General features: G+C 33.9%; 2 protein-coding genes across 4 annotated transcripts in view; one reads left to right on the forward strand and one right to left on the reverse strand.

The window, feature by feature from the left end:
- LOC131854389 (E3 ubiquitin-protein ligase Ubr3) overlaps positions 1–23768 on the forward strand; it is a 157682-nt gene that overhangs the window by 104094 nt on the left and 29820 nt on the right. The gene's annotated exons all lie outside the window — the stretch shown is intronic.
- Positions 5458–22110, reverse strand: LOC131854370 (uncharacterized). Of its 3 annotated transcripts, none has more exons than XM_059205483.1 (10): positions 21442–22110; positions 10805–10946; positions 9414–9551; positions 8538–8755; positions 8203–8295; positions 7765–7892; positions 7060–7302; positions 6848–6979; positions 6197–6366; positions 5458–5699 (listed from the first exon to the last, which is right to left on the reverse strand). In XM_059205483.1, exons 1-10 carry the CDS (start codon positions 22108–22110, stop codon positions 5521–5523), a joined length of 2112 nt encoding a protein of 703 aa, XP_059061466.1. In that variant the 3' UTR covers positions 5458–5520. The 3 variants fall into 3 exon arrangements, with proteins under 3 accessions (XP_059061466.1, XP_059061467.1, XP_059061468.1); XM_059205484.1 differs by lacking the exon at positions 7765–7892 and adding an exon at positions 7516–7643 and having other exon boundaries at positions 21442–22048; XM_059205485.1 differs by lacking the exon at positions 21442–22110 and adding an exon at positions 12911–13497.

Genomic DNA, 23768 nt, shown 5'->3' on the forward strand with positions numbered 1-23768 from the left:
ATTTTATCTAAATACTCACTGTTGCTAAATATGTTATCCAAGCAAGTAGCAGACGTGGCAGTGATACGAGTGGGTTCGTGGAAGACATTACTCAAGTCAAAAGATTGAAATAAACTCATTAATTTAGTTTTTGTGGTATTATGTGATAAAATGTCAACATTGAAATCACCACATACTATAATTTTTTTGTTAATATTAAATACTCTTTTTAAAATATCCTCCATTACCTCTTCAAATAAATTATAATCACTATTTGGAGGTCTATATACGCATATAACTATATAATTGTCTAGTTCCACACAGGAAATTTCAATACAACATTCAACAGAAAGATTGCCAATATCACTACGTTCTTTTACTTTTATATTATTTTTCACCAATATCATAGAACCTCCTCTATTTACTATTTTTCTATTAAAGCAGCTGACAATATTATAATTGTTTAAGCTGAACATCATATTGCTCACTTTGAGCCAATGTTCAGTTAAACATAGAACATCTATATTATTTTTTTCTAAGAACAATTGAATAATTAATTCACAGCCGAGAAAACTTTGTATGTTCTGGTGAACAATTTTCAATTCTGATAGCTTTCCCTTTGTCTTTTTCAGCAGTTTAAATCTGCAGTCATATTAAAATTTTTGTAAATAAAAGGATTCTTACTAGAATCAATATTTATGTCAATATTTTCAGTATGTTTAGTATTAACATTATATATATAATGGATTAATGCAACCCATTATATTACTTATAATGGGGTCATTTATATTATAAGCTAGTAAACTAGCTATATTTGTTATTTGTTTTTTAGGCAGATAAAATCTATCTCCAGTCATACAAAAGTTTGTAACAAATTTGTTACTATCAAAAAATAAAAAGTCATTATGACGACATGTCATATTATAAATTAAATTATTAATATAATATATGAACTTATTTTGTTCAATGGTCAGAGAACGACAGTAAGGAAATGCACATAATATTATTTTACCTATGCCCAGCTCAGCAATATTAAGCAAAGAGTTTACAAGTTTAATTACATGACTTTTTTTTACATATAAACAGTTGCCTAAAGCAATGACTAATGTGGTTAACTTATCATACCTACCATTAACCACCTTATTTAAAATATTAGGCAATGAAGCACCAGGAAGACAATTATTTATGACATGTTGATATAGACTTTCTGATAATGAATGGCCCAGACCCTTACCATATTCATCTGAATAAATAATTGTCCTTCGTACTGGTGCAACATTACAATTATCAGTTTTTAAAGACAAGTTAGAATTGAGTAAACTAGAACAAGGAGTGATTGACTCAGTCAAAACCGATGTAATTGACTTATTGTTATTTCCATTAAGGCTATACTGACAAGATTTAGGAGATTCAGGTGTCTCAAAACAACATTTCTCTGTCAATGAGGTGAACCGCTCCATGTTGTAATTTCCCAACTCAATTAATTTATCCAGCGATTTACTATAATTATTAATTTCAAGTTGAGCACACTCATATTTTTTTGTTAAATTAGATAATGAAGATTCTAACTCTTGAATTTTACTCTTTAATTTATTTTGTTCTAAATCCTTATCATGTAAATTTGTTTTACAATTTTGAAGTTCTTGTAACAGGTCTAATTTTTGTCTTCTAATATTTATAGATTTTAAACATTTAGTATGAGTTCTCACTAACTTTTCTGACTTTTTAATAAATTTGTTTATTTTTATATATTTTTAATTTATTGACACTATTAAATTGACTAATACAACTGTTTGAGCTGGGTGTATTAGTTAAATCTATGGTCACCAACGGCTGAGTAGACTTTTGATCACAAGTGACATTTAACAATTCTGTATACAGATCTAAGGTGTTATTGTAGCTACTCACCCGTTTGTGTTCCAACATAGATTCACTATGTGCTTGTGCTTCCTCAAGGTGTCTCTCGAGGTGAGTGATACGCTGTAAATTTGACTCATATGTGTCCCTGCAGTGATCATATTCATTAACAAGTTCCTGAAGTCTATCCCTGTCAACGCGTAGGTCCTCACAGAACACATTAATGTCTACAAGTTCCCCCTTCAGGGCCACATATTTGTCAAATAGAGATTTCATCTCTATTTCACTATCATCCGTTCCTGTAACAACACTTTATTCAAGTCTTGGGTTTTCTTTAATTCAACGAGTGCCACCTTAAGTTTAGCATCAAGATCACAGGCTCTTCGGGACATCATTATTAAATATGCTGAGTAATTAATTTAAATATAAAGGAACTTAATGGAATTTAGAATGTGTGCTATTTCCTTACAATATATTTATTTATAAATATATAATACCTATGTAATATGTAATATGTAAGTAATTTTAGTAAATTTGTTAATTATAAATAACAATACTAAATATTATTACTTGTAAGAATGGGTTTCTTGGGGTACTACACAAGCTCAAATAATAGAATTAAAAACAACCAATTCTAGAAGATTCAGTATTGTTATTGAAATATATATAAATAACTATTTAAATTAGTGAAAGTTTCACTCTCTTGTTGAGTATTTTAATGTAAGAATTAATTATATTTCAGTTAGTACTTACAATATTTGGTTAGTGGGTAATTTTTTTTTTCCTCGACGCACAACTGTAATTCACTTTTAAAGTTACCACAAAATTAACATGTAACACAAAATAAGTAATAATAAAGGAATGTTATAATAATTTAAATTGAATTACGCGATAACATGTACAAGATTGATGTAAATATAAGTTTATTACGAACTTTGACAGTTGACCGGTAAGAAATATTTATGTGTCGATTTTTGTACACAAATACTATATAAAAATACACAAACAACAATCGATACTTTTTATAGCTTAAACTCACTAATTATATCAATTACACTAAAAAAATTGAATAATAAATTAGATAAAAGTATTTAATTATTAGGGCCAGCTGACAAAGACAGTTATCGGTAATGTTGCCAGTCGAGGAAAAACAATCCATACATTTATAAATATTACACTTTAAAAATTAATAACAAATATATAATACTTTTGAGTATATCTTTGCGGTTTTGGTTCTTACTAAATAAAAGAAGTACGTCATGCAGCACCCTGTAGGGATATGCAAATATTGAGTTGAAAACATAATTAATACAATACAAAATAATTTAGTTACATTTGGAAATATTACACTTTAATGATTAATAACAAAAATATAATATTTTTGAGTATATCTTCGAACGTTAAATAAAAACATTAGATCAAGACGGTCATAAATTAATGATCACTAGTTACTCGCCCCGGCTTCGCTGTGTGTACATGTATCATCATTATTACATAGTATTATATATAAAATAAAGTTGCTGTCGTTGTCTGTCCATGTGTCCCGATCTGTCTGCGTTTTTTTTTAATAGATAGTCATTCTAGAGGAAGTTTTATATATATATATTAACTACCAACTCTTCTCGTCTTCGTCCGGGTGTAGTACACGTATTATACATATAAACCTTCCTCTTGAATTACTCTATCTATTAAAAAAATCGCTTCAAAATCTGTTTTAAAGATTTAAGCAGACAGCGACAACGACTTTATTTTATACTATGTAATGATAATGATATGGATTAGACGATATATCGCTAATGTTGTCAAATAGTTATCTTGTATACTTAAACTGTAATGGCGACAGTTCTCTGAACTGGCGACTAGCAGTCTATCAGGAATTATTATCAACATATTATGTATGATATTTCCGTGAAATAGATAAACATCTTTTATTATTATTTACATTTATTCTTATATAATACTAGCCGATCGGCTGCATTTTGAATTTTTGCTCCGCTCCTATTGGTTGTAACGTAATGTTATATAATATACCTCGAAAAATAGTATATGTAACTTTAGTACAATTTCCTTTCGAACCAACAGTTGCTGTGATTATTGCGTTCACCTAACAAACTCTTCAGCTTTTGCTAATTTCAGGAACTACCGGTTTGAATTGAAAAATTCTTTTTGTGTTGGATAGTCCATTTGTCGAAGACGACTTTAAGCTATGACCAATGATGCTACGAACAATAGAAGTGAAGCATCAGTGACAAATGTTGCAAAAACAGGAAAATTATTCAAATCTGTTGCGTGCGCTGCGTAAACGGTTCAAGTTATCAAGAAAATATGTATAAAGTGTTTTGATAACCACGCGAAGTCGCGGGCATAGCTATTACCGCGATATATAGTATACTATATATCTCGGTAATAGATTTGACTTTTTGTAGAGTTGAATGTAAGTAACATTATTGTTCTTACTGAATTATACTATGAACTTCCTATTACAATGTATAGATTTTGCTATGAATTTTGAATAATGACCTACCTATGTCAATTTGACTTTTCTCTGTATTTAATGAACGTTAAGGCTGAATATCCCCGTCCTTTCTCCATACAGAACGTTTTACTATTAAAGTTTTTTTTAATAACAATAACTAATTAAACTGGATACATTTCTGTCCAAGAATAAGGCAACAAAATATCGACTATTGTCACTAGTCAGAATTTCTTTAAACTAAAAGACGAACTACGTTTTTTAATAACACGTAAAACTCGATTTGCATCAAAAATAATGTACCTTTAGCTCATTCGTATGAAAAATCCAAAGACAGTATAAAATATTTAAAAATATTCTATTTGACAAATTTCAATGAATTTTCAGAACAACAAAAATGACTTTTATTTTTATTGTAATAGAGTAAGTCGAGTAGAGCAGAACCTAAATATTCGATTGAAATTAGTGCTATCGCGGATCGGTAAGGGGGAGACATAAAGACTCGGAATAGAGTTAGAAGGAATACTTAAGATAACCTACATCGTAATTTTATTACGTGTGTATCTATTCGGTAGAACTGGTAGCACTTTGTGAGACCCAGCTTATGTAAGACGATCACACACGCCGGTCTTTGTGAAAAGATATAGACCAAGCAACACACTCCTTTTAAAGAAACATACAGTTGTTTTCTCAAGCAACTAAGGTTACTTTAAGCGGAACACGGTTTTTTAAAATATTTATATTTTTTTAAGAATTTACAAAATAGATTAACTTGTATGATGACTATGACTTTATATCTGAAATTATGCGTTAAGATGGATAGATTTAAATTAGACAGCCGCGATAGTCTAGCGGTTTTGCACATTGCTTTACTTCCGATGGTCGCGGATTCGATTCCTCCCACGGTACACACATTTGTATTCATGAGTATAATTGTTTGTATCGATCTGGATGTTTTTTATGTATATTATGTACGTATTTACAAAAAAAAAATATCTAAGTGATACTAGACAACTGTTATAAATATATCAGTTGTCTAGTACCCATAATACAAGCTCTACTTACCGTGGACTAGATGGCGTTGTAATTGTCTAGGGTTATTTATTTATTAGACTATCATAGTACTAAAATAAAAACGAGAATACCACTTAATTTTATTTAATTACCAAAAGTTACATTACGTTATAAAAATGATTATATATAACTATATACTAATTGAGAGGTGGCACGATCTCGGTGGTATCTGTGTCGACATCGTAGAACTCATTGTCGGGCGCCTCGGCCTGCACGTGCCTGGAGAAGTCGTAGGTGAACACCTTGAGCTGGATGAAGCCCCCGGAACCGTCGGCGCCGCGGTGCATCAGACCGGCGCCGCTGAGCAACGCAGCGCCTATGGAATTGTTAGTAATGTGGATTAATAATCATATTGCTAGCAATGTACCATGTCAGATTGATCACCATCCGGTTCCCCTTGGAAAGCATCGTGATTCCTGTCAATTGGTCACGATGGGCTAACTGACCTGACCTCATGTTCACCTTATTATCCTCCACTGTTGCCAGGGTAAACCGGTAGCGGCAGGCGGGTGCAACATTACATATCATATCATACCATCCACAAAAAATACTGCAATTATAAATCTTTTCGCGCTGTGTTGTTCGCTGTGTGTTCAAAAAGTTATTTTTTTTTTTTTACTACGTACATAGATCCATATTCAAAAGTAACATATCGAAAAAGCGTATCTTAAGAAAAAAATATTTTCTTTATTAAAGTCACTCTGATGTCAGGCTAACTCGGATTAGATTATAGGAGTTAATCATATAGAACAAGTTTATTTTTACTATTTACAATAGTTGCGTGATGGATGCATTAGTCGATTTATTAATTACCTTTGAATGGCTGTACTGGTTGTACATCAATAAAGGGTACGGTGCTCTGTGCTGCGTCGGCATCGAAGTCGCTATGCGTAAACTCGACGTACTGGTCATGCGTGGAATCCACTGGTAGCGGAACGTGGCTGCGGCTCGGAATATCAGGCTTTTGCAGGACCAACCGCGATCTGAAATAGATGTTCATGCGTTCACAATAAATTTTAAATTCCTTTATATATATCAGTTATTATTTCTATCGTTGTCACTGGCCGCTTGGTTGTATGTTTATTATTACTTTTTATGCCTTCGTTCGTAAGTCATTGTTTTTTCTCTAAGTACAAAATCTTCTTTTCGTACTTTCGTGGTATTCAAAATAGGCTTTAAAAAAAAACATCAACAATTTATTTTTATACGTTCCAATAATTCTAATGACATCTAATTTAAATTATATATTCTTGTTTAAATGTTATGGACATGACAAACTTTCAACACAGCAATCTTATTTGTATTTGTATTAAAGGAACATAGGGACTTCATTTTAAAATTTATATACAAGTAAAGTTTAATTACATTTTTAGATAATTATAGATCTATGCAATATATACAGACCATGTACGTGTATTTAAAATGTGCTATTTGTATTTGTATGAATACATATAAAATTGTTACCTTGGTAATTCAGTTCCGTCAGTATTGTCATTACTGAGCCATTGACTCTTTTCGTGCTGAAGACGGCCGGTCGCGTAGTTGAACGGAGTTGAACGTATTTCAAAGTGTAGGTGAGCTCCCAATCTTGTGAATCTGTAACGTAAAATTATTAAATCATTAAACATAATTTCTATCTCTATACTTAATTAATATTTTAAAGTAAAAGAAACTACCTCACTCCTGTTAATACATGTCCGGCAGGCGAGTCCAAATCGTCCAGATCGATAGCTCTTCGTTCATACGTCAAAGTATGATAGTCAACGCCCTCTTTCAAAGCCTTATCACTTGGATCAAATTCTGTTATCGCTCCCCATGAGCCATGAGGGGTCACAGATCCTCGTTCGCCTAAAATTCCTTGAGTGATTTGAAGATGGAATACTCTACCAGACTTGACGAGACGAACTCCAGTCACAATCCTGAAATTATGAATAATTTATTACTTTGTACAATATTTAGACGAAGTCAGTTTGGACACCCGCACACCCATGCTGTTAGGACTGTACTTATATATACCCGAAGCACTAAATACACAGATCAATACAAATAATTACAGTGCAGTAAACTACTTAATAAGCAGAGGTTTTATGATTAGTAGTTCTACGAATCCCCCAATTGCATTAGGGACTAACTTATTTTTCTCTACATCTGCGACAGCTTCCTTCAAACTGAAAAACCGTTCCGCATTATCGACGTCGTCTTCACACAGGCATAGGCAGTACGAACAGTGGAGGAGCATTAATCTCCACCATGAGTCGACCTTAGGACAAAAACGAAGTTTTTGAGTAAAATGAAAGTGTCTTAGATATCTTTAAAGTTTTATATACATGCACCGATACAAGATTTATGTGCGGGTGTCCCTGTAAGTGCAAGGGACTAACTTGTTGGTTTTAACATCTGATGTTCTTTCCGCGAGGCTGAAGTACCGATGAGACCTGATGTCCGCGTCGTCACACAAACACATACAGTAGGAGCAGTGCCAGAACAACCAGCGCCACCACGAGTCCACCTGTAGATACTCTGACTATCGTCACTATTCTGTCATACTATTTTAGAATATGTATGCTTTATGTATTGTTACAATCTGTAGGCTGTATTTAAAATTAAATCACATCGAACAGGTAACATCTGTTACGCAGTGTCTATTTATTATTTGATCAATTATGCTTGAACTTGAATCGATTGTAATCAAAACTAATATTTTTTGCATGTTTTAAATGTCATTTTGATTTGATCGTAATTCATTATTAATGTTATCACGTTTATTAACAGTTAAGGTATATCCCACGTAGCCTAGATTGAATATTAAATTGCCTCACCTTAGTAGTACCCCTCGTGCAACTACCGACATTGCCGAGTGTGCGTCCATTCTCGTATTCGATCCACTCATACCGGCGACTGCTTCTTTCGCTCTGTAATTTATTACAAAAACTTGTTTAGTATCTACATCAACCGTTTAATGTTCTATAACATTTTGCATTTGTATAAATAATGCTTATAATATTTGACCAAATTGTTCAGGTTTTTTAGTCTAATACGGCAATTTGTTAATTTCTTATATTTGTCTAAAACTTTTTGGTGTTGCAACATTAACGGTAACAATTATTAAATTATTTTTTCATATTGCTGAATATACTTTGAAATCGTTACTTACCGCAGGACACACCCACATATCAGAATCGACGTATTGACAATCTATGATTCTGCCTTTGCATTTAGGCTGCTTTATACAGAATTGATCCTTAAAACAACCGTGGTTCTGTGCTAAGGTGTAGTACGCGCAATTTTCTCGGCAGGTTCCCTCGTCATTCATGTCCACTTCGTTTTCAATATATCCTTGCAGTAGACGAGTTACTTGCTCGTACGTTTCCCCTATAAAAATAAAAGATAGTAAGGAAAAATTATTTATTATTTTACTTTAAAATCAGTGCTGGTAACTATGTTTCCAGTATTGTGCAGAGTTGTGATCCACATTGACTCTGTTTTGCAACATTTGTAAATTATTGTTTGTTTTTTTTTATGTCAATTTTGTTGTATGATGGTGAGTCGATAAATTTCTATTCTATTCTGTATAAAATTATTTAAGTGGGGAAGTTGGTATCAGATTCCATCTATACGTATAAATAAAATTGGAGTGTCTGCTTGTAATATTGAAATAACCATTTTTTACTACATAATACACAACACACATATGTACCGTATTTATTCACAATATAAATACGGTACGTACACCAAAATAATATTTTATTGTTTGTTCCGGCTAATCTCTGAAATGGCTGGACCGATTTTGACGGAACTTTCTTTGGCAGGTAGATGATGTAATAAGGAGTATCTTAGGCTACTTTTATTTTAGAAAAATAAAGTTAAATTCCACGCGGACGAAGTCGCGGGAACAGCTAGTAAACAAATAAGAATACCAACGCAATATGTACCTTCAGCTTTATATAAGACGCTTCAAAATTATAATATATTCTATGTGCCTCATTCTTGATTCTTCTTCATTCTTGATTTCCATTGATTTATTTCTTACCTTCTATATGCTTTTGTGGATCACATTTGTAGAGATCTCGTCTGGCCTGAGACAGGGCAGCTCGGGCGGCCGCTGCGGTCTGGTTTGTCCTTTGTCCATATCGTTGCCTTGTTAGATTTGCCTCTTGTGTGAAGTTTCCTATAATGTTAATAAAGGCAAATAAATTTAAACCACATGTTTGGAAAATTATTATGTCAATGATTCATAATCTTATATAGTGTAACCGAAATAAATTCTATTTATGTAAGAAGGTGACCTAAAATTGTAGAATATCATAAGGAACAATATTGATTATTTAAGATATTGGTTGGTTTATTACTATTTTTTATTCTTTTATATATTCAAGGTTCAATTTCATTCGTATATTTGTTTGACCTATTCATATTATGTTCAGGAAAAAGAGCATAATGTACAGAATATATAATCGTAAATGTAAAACAGTATGTATATAATCGTTATCACTTATAACTTGACCTCTGTCGTTGGATCATATGGCTTATGCAGTATTATATATTGCAATGTTATTCTGATGTATCATAGCATTTGTGATGTACGAGACGTCACTTGTTACATTTCAGTTCCATAATGAGACTAACCTTCAACATTCATTCCATCCTTATTAGGCTATAAACAAAGAATCACTTGTATTGTTAGTGTTTATGTATTGAATTTTAATGTTAATTTGGTTTGTTTAAAGTTCAATCTGATTAATTAATTATTTTTCGTATCAGTTTGTGGTAATAACTCTAATATATAACCACAAAATATATTTTAGTCCTTGTCTATCATGTATGTATTGTGTTTAATTTACACTGAATTTACCGGATATACCGCCATATATACCTAACTATAGAATTTGTCGTTACGTACATACGATAACAATTCAATTTTATACTTCCATATGCTAAGTACATTTGCTTTAACAATTTGATATGAAGTATTTCAAATATACGTGTAAAATTACTTAAAGATCGGTTTGATCTGATTACTAAATTAACGCCACAAATCTAAAGTATCTCTTTTTTTAACTATTCTTTAGTTTGAAATAATGTTAACCAATTTAATAATTATTAATTATAATTAAATTCGCTTATATTCTCTTTAAGACATTATATTGGAGTTATTTGTACATTTGCCCAGACACAAAACAAACAAACAATAATAATACAGTATACTACTAATTAAATAACAATGTATTTATAAAGAACGTGTACATAAAACAATACATTATTTACACCAACAACAGCAGGTGCTATTAAAAAGCCAGTTTAAGCAATTCTACGTGACTGTAACAACATTTTATATAATGCTTTGAAAAATCTTGATTTAGATCATCAGACGTTATGTGAATTTATAAGAGTAGAAGAAATCATTCTGAAAATAGCACTCACCTTTTCCATAGACCCTGAGTAGCATCCACGAAAACTGCATCATGGCATACGCCTTGATTTCCGTCAGCGATATGGTGTTGTACATGTCGTAAATGAGCTGATGGGGCGACATCTGCAGCTCACATAAATCGGGATGTTGATCCTGGAAAAAGCAAATGGTTAATTAGTTTACCCGCATTTGTCAAATTTGTGAGTACGTTAAATGAGAAGGGAGTGAACCCTTATGCATTAGTTATACCATATGGTATTGTATATTCATGTATTGAAACGTGAGATTATAAAAGACCTTACATAATGTTAAATTTTATACATTAACTGTACCTACTAGGGCGTTGCAAATTGCGTTAAAATATGTCTACTAATTGTTCTCTAATTAGTAATTGAGTACATTTATTTTAAGGCGAAGTGGATAAAATTGATAACAAATTTTTTTAATTATATTATAGTCTAAAATGTATAACGCTTTTATACATATTCCAGCTACTCACCCCGGCTTCGGTGTACATGTATTATACATATAAACCTTCCTCTACAATCACTCGTATCTATTATAAATACCGCTTCAAAATCCGTTGCGTAGTTTTAATGATTTAAGCATACATAGGGACGGACACACAGCGAGCGCTACTTTGTTTTATACTATGTAATGATTTTCTATAGTATAATTATTTATCTATACAAAGATTTTCAGTTGTCGTATTGTCATTTAAATTTACATTGTGTTAAAAATGATTCACTGGTGAAATAGCGTCAACCGTTTAAAACGTTTGACGCTATTTCACGAGAGTAACTTGAAAGTTACTCTCGTATCTAGAACAGACCTCGCAAGTAAAGGTAGAAAGAATTACAATATTGTCTGATAAAAAACAATTGCCTTGAACACAATTGCCTTACCTTCGATTTATAAACTGAAATTATACTGTTTATTTATATTGCATTCAAGATTAGTTGAATATCAGGATAATGATAACCTATATAACGTATACACATATTTATCGTTGAATATTCAATTTAACCCCTGGCTAGAGATCTCAAATGTAGATAAGTAGAGATAGATAAATTATCCAAAAACTACTAGACAAATAAACCACTTTTCCTAAGATCAAAAGGGAGAGAATGGGAAAAAGGATTGTTAGTAAAAATCTCATTGCTAGCAATGTACCATGTCAGGTTGGCCTTCACGCGGTTCCCTCTAGAAATCAGCATGATAAATTCCTACTGAATTTGTCGCTATGGGCTAATTGATCTGACCTCATGCTCATGCTATCGTCCTCCACTGGAACCCCGCCAGCGTGAACCGTTAGCGCAGGCGGGTGTATCATTTCATTATCATACATTAAAGGAGGGAAACAATTGTAGATATAGCCCAATTTCAGTTAATAAACACAAAACCCCTATGCATGTTTGTTGAATTAATTTAACCTCATGTCACCAATTAAATGCTACTGGACTCATGCGAACAATTGTTTAAATTAGTATACGCTGGATATAATAACATAGTTAATTGTTGAATTGGATCTTGGAATCGTCGTTGAATCGGTCAAAACAAACGCATGAAAATTTAAACACAGATTAAATGGCACTTCAAATTCGTACTTTAGTCAAGTCTCTCTTTTGTTTATATTGAATAAATACTCATTTTTCGCTCGTAAATTTATGTGTATCTCAGTAATTTCGATAATTCTGCACTATTTATTGTTGATACAGTTATTTAGGTTTACTGCTACATTTGTGCCATATTAATTACCAGTTTTTAGTTTGTCTATTATTTTAACAGTGTTTTAGTATTGAATCAATTAAAAATTATGTTTGTTTACGTCTTGTATTGTGATAACACTTTCGTTCTAATTTCAAGACCGTATGATTCAAGTATTTGCTGCGTATATAAAATTATTGCATTAATCACTGAGTTTGTTTATGTTGAATGCTATTCTAGCCTATGTCGATAATACTGTTATGTCGCGCACCGTAATTGACTGTAACATAATTAAATACGACTCTATATGAACGACTAGCAGTTTTGATAAATACTATTTTGTTGTTTTCAATAATTTACCTACATAATTAGAAAGCGCAAATTCACCGCATTTTCTCTTGTTTTATTACCTGTAATATTCTTCTAAATAAACTGCCGTGTTGCACCGAATGTTCCAATAACTTCACAGCTTGTGGCACAGACGTCTTCGTGTCCATAAGTATACTTTCAGCTAAATCCAACCATTGCTTTACTGGGGCAGGCACTGAACCAGGGATTCCCTGGCGTTTCAAAAATTCTAAAAAGTTCTTGTACATCCCTTCGATGAGCTGTATCTGCTCCAAGGGCTTCTTCCACCACCATAGATTCAAAGGTGGACGAGGTACCGGCGGCGTTAACTGGATTATACTGTCGAATGCAACAAACGCCTTTGTTAGCTCGACGTCGCCGACGCCAGACTCGGCCCACTCCGGATCCAGAACGTTGAGCCATAGATTTCGTTCGACGTTGTAAAATTCCTTCCGTATGTGGTCAAGCGGGGTCAGATTGTCGGCAAGCACTAATGTCAGCAGCGCTAGAAGCGCTGTTAACCTCATTGTGACGCGTTATGAAAGGTATCGCAATACTGTACAGCTCGGGCAACACTGAACGGAGCCACTGACGGAGGCAGCGGCCGTCGGAGTGAGGGAACAGTTGTACGACGTGAATGACTAGTGGGGATCGTCGTAGTGATGCTATCACACTGTTAGACCCCACGGATATATCGATAAGATTATCTTTTATTGCGTTTTTATGTATTTTTAATCTTGTATCTTCTACCGTCTGTGTCTCTTTGACGTCCGAAAGTTTCACCCGATGAGCCAATACTAAAGAACAATGACATCGTCCACATAATTTATTGTTGTGTAAATCATTGAACTCGCAATCGACCTTCCAGTATCTAAATAAAATCCTATTGTTTTGTTAAAGTTTCCGCGATGAAAGGGAAATGTTTAATTGTTTAAATTGATTGATTGTCAATTAATCCAGGGTTTTTGTGGTGTCGTCGTAGTTTCCTCTGCACTTTATTATTAAAAATATCGCGTTTTATTAAATTTGTTTGATATAATTATAGTACACTTGCAGTTTTACATTAATTCACTTAACATAGTCATATAATAACTTTTGATACGTTTGTTATTATTTAGACTTACATTTATTTATCGAAAGCCAATCATTATTGCCCATGAGAAATCGACATCGATTATTTATCGTCTCTCACACAACACTGCCAGGACTGTTAACCCATCGCCGTGTAATGTTCTGCTTATTACGAGTCTTATATTCTTGTTAATATGGACTGTTTTAAAGTGCCACCGGTGGTATTATTATTAATACTCGTTTGCAAGTATTTGTATTGCGCGTCAGCTGACGACTCCTGCAAACCTGTTTGGAACGTGCTCAATTTTTATATAGCTCTTTGTTGCATTCTCGGAAATGACAAATCAACTTGTAGATAATAAATGTGTGCACCAACAAATGTATCTATGACATTTTTAATATTACTTTATGTTCTCACCGTCGTTAAGGTTAATCTGCTTATATGTTTACCAAGAATGACTTAGAGTTACTGTAAATACCTCATTAACTAATTTAATATGGTATTGTAGTAAAATATATGTATGTATAATTATATTAACCTAAATATAATAGACCATGTTCATAAATAATTTAAATATTTTTTTTTAGAATAAGTTATTACTTGGACGGTATATATATATCAAGTAGTGCCTATCGATATTTTAGTTCCCATCTCGCGTTTTCGTAGTAATTATTATCGATACTTTCAAATTATTTTTCTTACACTAGAGACTAGAGCATTCTGCAATTGAGCACTTCCTGACCCACGTTTCATTTTATTACTTGTCGATGAATTGATTTCGGAGGGTCCATATTGAAGGAACAAAATTTTATTATTTTTTTGTACTATCATGTTAGTAACTCATTGCCTGCGGTTTCACCCGGGTTAAATTTCAGTCAATAAAAATATAGCGTGTGTTATTCTGATGCATAAGCTATATTGCTGTAGAGTTTCATCAAAATTCGTTCAGAAGTCTTTACGTGAAAGAGTAAGAAACATCCATACTTACAAACTTTCGCGTTTATATTAAGATTAAGATATTGTAATTGTGAAATATTGAAAAAATGTTTGTACGTAAGACAACTGGAGCAGTTGTCTTACTACTTACACTATTGTTTTTCATGAAGAAATTATTATTTTACCTTAATATATAGAATATTGGCGAGATCAAATGTACAAAAAAGTAACCAAACTGACAACAGAGTTTCCCTATTTTAATTGCTGACTAACTCTCCATTGATAGAATACACCTTCAATACATATATAACAAAGTGTCGTATTATTAACAAAGTTCAAGTTCTGCATTATTCAGATGCATAAGCTATTACTATATTACTACTATTACTGTAAAGTTTCGTCAAAATACGTTTAGTGGTTTTTGCGTGAAAGAGTAAAGAGTAAACATCCATCCATACTTACAAACTTAGCAAAGTCCAAGTCCTGTGTTATTCTTATGTGTAAGCTATATTACTGTAAAGTTTCGTCAAAATACATTTTGTAGTTTTTGCGTGAAAGGGTAACAAACATCCATCCATAGTCACAAACTTTCGCGTTTATAATATTAGTAAGATGAAGTAGGTACGCCCATGTGTGTTTTTGTCTTAATCAACACATGATTCATGAATTCCGAGTTTCAAGTCGCAAAACTTGTTTCCGTTGTCCTAGAGTAGGCATGCAAAAAAGATCTCTATACTATGAATAATAAAAATTGATTCGCTTTGCTATTTTATAGAGCCGTTTGTATTTGACTAATGTTCTCAATAGCTATTCTAAATTTATATTTATACATTTTTTTGTTCGTTCTGTTTTGGTATCAATTTTAAACCACTGTATTATACTTTAGAATTACTCCAAAGGCATGTTACTAAAAAACTGAGACATCATCTTAAATAATATTATTTTTGTCAATTCATACATAAGTTATGACTTATGTATGAAACCCAGACTAATATAAACAATAACAATAAAAATAAGTATAAGGTAATCGAATTCGTGACTATTAAAGCGAAGGTAGAGTTCTGAACCGCTGAGCTACCAAGACCTTGCTAGTTACATGTATATTTTATTAATATTATAAACGCAAAAGTTAGTGAGTATGGATGGATGTTTGTTACTCTTTCACGCAAAAACTACTAAACGGATTTTGATGAAACTTTATAGTAATATAGCTTGGACATCAGATTAACATACAGGCTATAAATTTCACGCGGGCCGCGCACACCTAGTATTATTTATTTATAAAAATATAGAGTGTATATGTTTGAATTCTTTACAATGGTATTTTAAATAATATATTATTTATGCAAAAACGAGGGTAATGGTCAACTACGATAAAGTTCTATATCAGTGTAGGCGAACCTTTATGCAACAACATGTCATTTTTTCCAAAAAATGTTTAATGGGGTCGTTGACCTGCCATGAAATAATTTTGACTTCCTGATTATTTGGAAAATAATAATAATAAATACTACCAAAACTCTATGAAATAAAGTAAACAAAAGAGGTACATTTTGGATTGTTTTCATTACATAAATTAAATTACTGTAAAATTTGTGTGACTTCTGTTGCTGCAGGTTAGATGACAAATAATTTATGTCAGGCTTGTACGATGTTACTTTTAACAAAATGCATGCGGAACTGGATTCATCTGTGAAACGGGTTCTAACCGAGTTTGTATGATAATGGAATGGTGCACCCACCCGCGCTAACGGTTTACGCTAGCGGGGCACGAGTGGAGGAAGATAAGATGAGCATGAGGTTAGGTCAGTTAGCCCATCGTGACAAATTCACCAAGAATTCATCACGATGGTTTCCAAGTAGAACCACTTGGAGGTCGACCTAACATGGTACATTGCTACAATGGGAGTTACTAGTTCCCATTGCTAACAATCCCCTTCCCCCCGCGTCCCATTGGTTTTTTTTTTAGAGGATTATAATGGAATGGTGCACCCACCCGCGCTAACGGTTTACGCTGGCGGGGCACGAGTGGAGGAAGATAAGATGAGCATGAGGTCAGGTCAGTTAGCCCATCGTGACAAATTCACCAGGAATTCATCACGATGGTTTCCAAGTAGAACCACTTGGAGGTCGATCTAACATGGTTGGTACATTGCTAGCAATGGGAGTTACTAGTTCCCATTGCTAACAATCCCCTTCCCCCGCGTCCCATTGGTCCGCCTATCCTGTTCTATACTATCAAGATACGTAGGTACCATAATTTTCCTAAGTGGGCATATTGAGAAACTATAAAGCTAGCTTAATGTAAGTAAATAAATAATTATTTCGTATTTATCAAAGCAATCATTCACGAGACTTCAATCTGTACGGTGTTATCACATTTGACCTGCGCACCGCTTACACTGACAGAATGAACAGCCAACAGCCTCATTATATGTGTATATGTGAGCCGTAATGGACCGAAGCGATGAAATAATAATGTACCAATACATAAACGATTATTTAAAAAATATATAAGTTACTAGCTTTTACCCGCGGCGTCGCTCGCATTGAATCCATTATTCAGCTGCTAGATGGTGCTGAAGTTGCATAATGTTGATATTTTATTTTACTTTTTTTTTTATGATAAATATTTGTTTTTTTTTCTATTCTATGTACATTGTAATAAATTCATGAACTTGTGTACAAAATTTCATGATGATCGGTTTAGTAGTTTTTGCGTAAAAGCATTACAAACATTCCTACTTTTATTTGTAACGATTTACGAAAACTATATAATAATCTTGTTCTTTTTCCCCTCCGATCGATCTCCCGTCCAATTCAAACGGGGATCGAAATTACGACGATCTGAGCCGAGGTTCAAACACCTAACGGACTCAGACTAAAGTCGTATCCGTCAGGCGGGAGTTGACCTTTAGCAGCATAAGTCCTTCCGGGGTTTGGAGCTGTAAAGGCTAGTTGCGGCCAACAGCGATAGAGTAGTCCGAAAAAAAATGTACAGTCTTGACAGAGTGGTCGCTACTATCGTGACGGTACCGGTGAAAATTATATGTACAGACAGGATTTCAAGATAAATTCTGCGCGAGATAGTCTAGCTGCAAGGGCAACATTATTGATTGTCATTTCGTTGAGTCGGACATGACAGTGTGTACCTCGGTGGGTGTCTATTATTTATTTATTTCCAAACCGACCGCACTCACAATATATAATAACAAAAACATACTATAGCTCTCGTAACTTTCTCTTGAGTCATCAAAATACGTAATAACTGTATTGTATTATATTTATGTATATTTAGCATTTATGTATTTATTTATTCATTATGATATTATATATCTAATTAATGTATACTACGTGCACAATTATACATATAAATAAAATTGGAGTGTCTGTTTGTAATATTGAAATAACCGTTTTTTACTACATGCATGAATATAAATACGGTAGATAGACCAAAATAACATTTTTTACAATTTTTGTCTGTCTGTCTGATTGTTCCGTCTAATCTCCGAAATGGGTGGACCGATTTTGACGGGACCTTTATTGGTAGGTAGCTGATGTAATAAGCAGTAACTTAGGCTATTTTTATTATAGAAAAATTGACAAATTAACTTTTTTGTTAAATTCCACGCGGACGAAGTCGCAGGTATAGGTAGTTATATAGATATAGAAAAATTAGTAAAGCCTATATGTAAATATAGGCTTTACTAATTTTTTTAAATAATTTTATAATTCAACGGCATAAAAAAAGTTCCTGCATACATTACATCTGATCTGCTTGGATATTCTACTACTGCACAGTTCAAGTTTGTCATAAACACTCATCTGAAATACGAGGTCCAGTGACAATTAGTCACGAAATTGTGCATTGTTCAGTAGATAGGTATTGCTGACGTACTGCCCATATAGTTGTATGCCTCACATTTACATCGTATTTTCTATTAAGAATTTTATTATATGCTAGCTGTATTCGCGACTTCGTCCGTTTGGAATTTAACTTTATTTTTCTAAAATAAAAGTAGACTAAGTTAATTCTTATTACATCAGCTTCCTGCCGAAAAATGTCGCCGTCAAAATCGGTCCAGCCATTTCAGAGATTATCCGGAACAGACAAACATACAGACAGACAATAATTGTAATAAATGTTATTTTGGTATATGTACCATATTTATATTCATATGCATGTAGTAAATAATTGTTATTTCAATATTACAAACAGACACTCCAATTTCATTTATATTGGATTTTAATTAAATTATACAGTATATTACTGCAGCTTGTACATCAGAATATTACATAGTATAAAAGAAAGTCGCGGTCGCTGTCTGCTCGTCCCTATATATGCTTAAATCTTTAAAACTACGTCATGCATTTTGAAGCAGTTTTTTTTAATAGATAGTGTGATTCAAGAGGAACGTAGATCCGTTCGAAGCCGGGGCGTATAGCTAGTATGATAAATGTCAAATAAGTGTAATGCAGACGAAGTTGCGCAGGTCAGATAGTGTTACATATTTGAGAGTTACATAATTTGTGTGTAGAGAGGGAGCGACAATCTACTAAGGATGTAGGGTGTCTGCTCTGCCTTGACAGATCGTGGAGTTGAGAGTTAATTGACCCGCTGACTCATAACACAACATTAGCAACAACAATATGTTTCACGCGCCTTTATCACAGCCCCTCCGGGGATTTTGAACTCATAACCATCAACTTATACATAGTAAAATAACATCTATAGTAATGGCCATAGATTCATTTCACAATGTATGATTTTCGAATAGTTTATGCGTAGCGTATTTGTTTGAGTCATATTACTAGATATTTGTAACTTAATAATAATATCAGGACAATTCACACAGCGCCCTCTAGACCCAATTTAAGCTAGCTAATGGTTGTGTTATGGGTACTAGATAAATAATACAAATACATAGTTATTTTTCGTAAATACAGACATATTTTACATAGAAAACACCCAGACCGATACAAACAAATACTCATGAATACAAATGTTTGTGCCGTGCGTGGAATCGAACCCGCGACCATCGGAAGTTAGGTGGTGTGCTAAACCGCTAGACCACCGAGGTTGTCCGAATTATGTTTATTATAGTTTCCATACATATCACACCATAAACCCTTCCGCGGGTTTAGAGTGGCAGCTGCACTCGCCCCCTATCGTCCGGTGAAGCTGTAAAGGCCACCTGTGGCCAACAGCATTAGAGTACGAAAAAAAAGACCTTTAGAGTAAGTTTCGTGGAGGAATATGACTGTGAAATTACAAGATACGTAGGTATGACATTCTGAGACCGCAGTGATTCTGTTTATGTACCATTAGCTCCTTTTCCCATTGAAGTTATAGTTTTAAATATGCTCTAATGTGTATGAAAGTTACTATAATATCAAGAATGGTTTCCGAGTAACAATCCCGTATAAGCAAACGCAGTGTGACCTCAATGTGACGATGATGTTCATGAGTCATAGAGGTCAGTTTCTGAGAAAGTTTATGGCCCAAATGTATCCAGTCAATAATATGCAAACACACTGCTATTTCTTAAATTGAATCATAATCATCAAATAGCTATATTTTTAATTTATAACTTTTTTTTTTATTTTAAATTATAAACATTAGAAAATCTCAAATAAGTACAGTGGACCCGCGGTAATCCGGCCCCTGTCTAATCCGGCCCCCCTTGTAATCCGACATTGTCTATTATTTGTTATTGAATATTACTTTGACAATATACTTCAGAGTACATATACATACATATATATATAACATAGAATCTTATCACTGGATCTGTAATTTGTCGGATTACAAGATACTCTTTTGTAAAAAATTCCGGACTATAAGGGGTCTTAGGCAGTACTCTATAATCCGACAAATTCAATAGTCCGACACTGCCCTGCAAAATGATTGTCGGACTACCGGGGGTCCACTGTATGCTGGTTTTACCATTTCTCAGCTATCTAACTTGAGTGCGTCTATCGGCTAAAGTTACATCACTAAATATAAAGCTATACATAACATTATTAAATTGATTGTTACTTTAAAACTAGTTTTAAAACATTAACGTAACAAAGAAGAAACTAGTTTGTAATATTAGTTTTAAACTTAAATTCGTCTGTTCATACAAATACAGACAATAAACGGATATTGTTGAGCTCAATAGCCTTAAATACGAATTGACAAATGACCTCATATTAGTCGAGTGCAGACGGATGAATAAAATCACACGATGCAATACATCAAGTAAAATCGCCGAGAGTTCTTCAACGCGTCCCGTATTATCATTTGTATTGATTGTAAAGATCAATATGATTATGTATTATTAGTTAATTGAAAGCCAAGAAGTATACTGGTATAGGTACTTCCTGTCTGCCCATCTAGCGTGACAAGAAATGCTTTCCGATTATGCCATTCGACTACGCAATCCTAATGTACAAATTGCAATTGACTGTATATCGCATTAAGTCATTATTTCACATGCCGTTTTATGTTTACACTGTTTTTCATCCGGGAGAACAATGTGGCACAAATAATGTGGTCTCTGGTTACACATTGTATACACTTACGTATATTGATTCACAAACCTGCACGTCCTCTAAGACCAATTGCAATATGTTCCTGCCCAGCAAATGTTTGTTGGGCGGGTCAACGAGCGCGTGCACTCGTTCCAACAATCCGGGCAATGCGCCCGGGTCGTGCAGAACACACCACTCGGCGAAACTCTCCAGCGTGCTCCTCTCGAGGTCGCGTTGCAGGCTCACGTATTCCCTCATCTGCCGGCTGGCGGCCGCAATCCGGCCGAGCAGATCCGACATTTCGTGCAACCTCAACTCCAACCTCGGTCCCGCAACCACTTTCTTACTCAACAACATCGACACAGCACTGTTCTTCTGCAACCGCAGCTCCAACTTTTCGATCGAACGCGACACAACACGGATACGCGATAAGATCTGTCGCTCTCCTCTCCTAACGAACGGCAGCTCCACCCCGTCGGTCGCGTTGAAACGTTTGCCGACCACATCCCACGAGTTTATAATGTCTTCAGCGACCTCTTTGCTCAGTTTGAGCACGTCGATAACTTCGTCGACTAGAGCGCACGAGGTTTGCACAAGTGCGAGCAGCGCGAGAAAGGTGCGCAAATGTCGGACGGCCATGGCGGAGGACGCGGGCGCACTGCTCACCCGCCTGTGACGGTGCTGTGTGGCCAGCTGAGCCAATGAACTTGCCATTCTCTCGGAAATCACTATTGACATAAACGGAATCGGAACGTTTAAGTATTACTTTTATTGTATTGCAACTTTGATAGTTTACGCTGAAATATGATTTGTATGTTTTAAATCGTATAACGTTGTTCTGAAATTAAATTTAGTATAAAATGTTTTTGTATATTTATTTCTAGGAACATAACTATTTGACGTATGATTACCGCATAAACATAATATTTTAAATACTTCTATAGTATTTGTTTTTAAAAATATAGACCACAATGATTATTATTAATTATTTGGCGTTTGTTTATAAATTCACAAAAGTATTTTATGTGTGACATTTATTATTTACATATTTAAATTTTGATAAAATAATATTGAATTGAATATATGGTATTAGTTAACTATTAAAATAGAAGTTTATGAAGAAAAAGGTAAAACAAAATAATGATGGTATCTTTATTTTTAATTATAATACAATTTCTATAAAAGAATTTTAAATGTAATGAAATAATATACTTGTTTACACTGCTTTACTTCCGATGGTCGCGAGTTCGATTCCTCAGAGCAAACATTTGTATTTATGAGTATGATTGGTTGTATCCGTCTGGGTGTGTTCTCTATATAAATAGATACATGTATTTACAAAAATCTTAAGTATTGATATCAGTTGTCTAGTACCTATAACACAAGCTCTATTTAGCTTGGGACTAGATGCACTGTGTGAATGGTTCATGGCTATTATATAGTTATTATTATTATTAATATTTTATAGTTCTATTATATATTATAACTAGCTGTACCCGCGAAATCGTCTGTGTGGAATTTAACTTTATTTTTCTAAAATACAAGTATCCTAAGTTACTGCCTATTACATCAGCTAACTGCCAAAAAAAAGTCCCGTCAAAATCGATCCATCAATTTCAGAGATTAGTCGGAACAAAGAGACAGACAGAAAAAAAATGTAAAAAAAATATTTTGGTGTATGTACCGTATTTATATTCATATGCATGTAGTCAAAACGGTTATTTCAATATTACAAACAGACACTCCAATTTTATTTATGTGTATAGATAGAATTTCAAAGTTTCTTCTAACGCTGTACACAGCTATATAATTACCCTGTAACAGTGGGAGTAACTGGTAGCTGGCAACACCGGGTCGTAGGCACACGGCACACCCCATACACAGTCCCTCCGCATGTTAACAAAAACTTTATTGTATCTGCTTTCGTTTGTTTTGTGTTCGCATTTTTTATGTAGTCTCTGACTGTATGTGTGTTTGTATTATTATTCAAATGTTATTTTAGATAACACATATCTTTGCAGACTTATTTATTTATGCCTAATATAGTAGATAGGGGATTGGTAGTAATGTGGACTAACAACCCCATTGCTACCAATGTACCATGTCAGGGTTTTTTTTTATATGTTAATGAAATGGAGCACCCGCCTGCGCTAACGGTTTACGCTGGCGGGGCACCAGTGGGAGATGATGAGATGAGAATGAGGTCAGGTCAGTTGGCCCATCGTGATAAATTCATCTGGAATTTATCACGATGGTTTCCAGGGGGAACCGCGTGGAGGTCAACCTGACATGGTACATTGTTAGCAATAAGATCATCAGTCCACATTACTAACAATCCCTTTACCCCCACCGTGTCAGGTTGACTACGCGCAGTTCCCACTGGAAACTATTGTGAT

This window comes from Achroia grisella, unplaced genomic scaffold (assembly GCF_030625045.1).
Source record: "Achroia grisella isolate CSIRO2021 unplaced genomic scaffold, CSIRO_AGI_Agris_v1 utg980, whole genome shotgun sequence".
Classification (NCBI taxonomy): Eukaryota; Metazoa; Arthropoda; class Insecta; order Lepidoptera; family Pyralidae; genus Achroia; species Achroia grisella.

Coding starts and splice junctions, on each gene's coding strand:
- LOC131854370 (XM_059205483.1), bottom strand. CDS start 22,110: ATGTCAATAGTGATTTCCGAGAGAATGGCAAGTTCATTGGCTCAGCTG. Junction 10,947..21,441: donor TGGTCTTAGAGGACGTGCAG/GTTTGTGAATCA, acceptor TGCTTTTTCCAG/GATCAACATCCCGATTTATG. Junction 7,303..7,764: donor TCAGATGTTAAAACCAACAA/GTTAGTCCCTTG, acceptor TCATAATTTCAG/GATTGTGACTGGAGTTCGTC.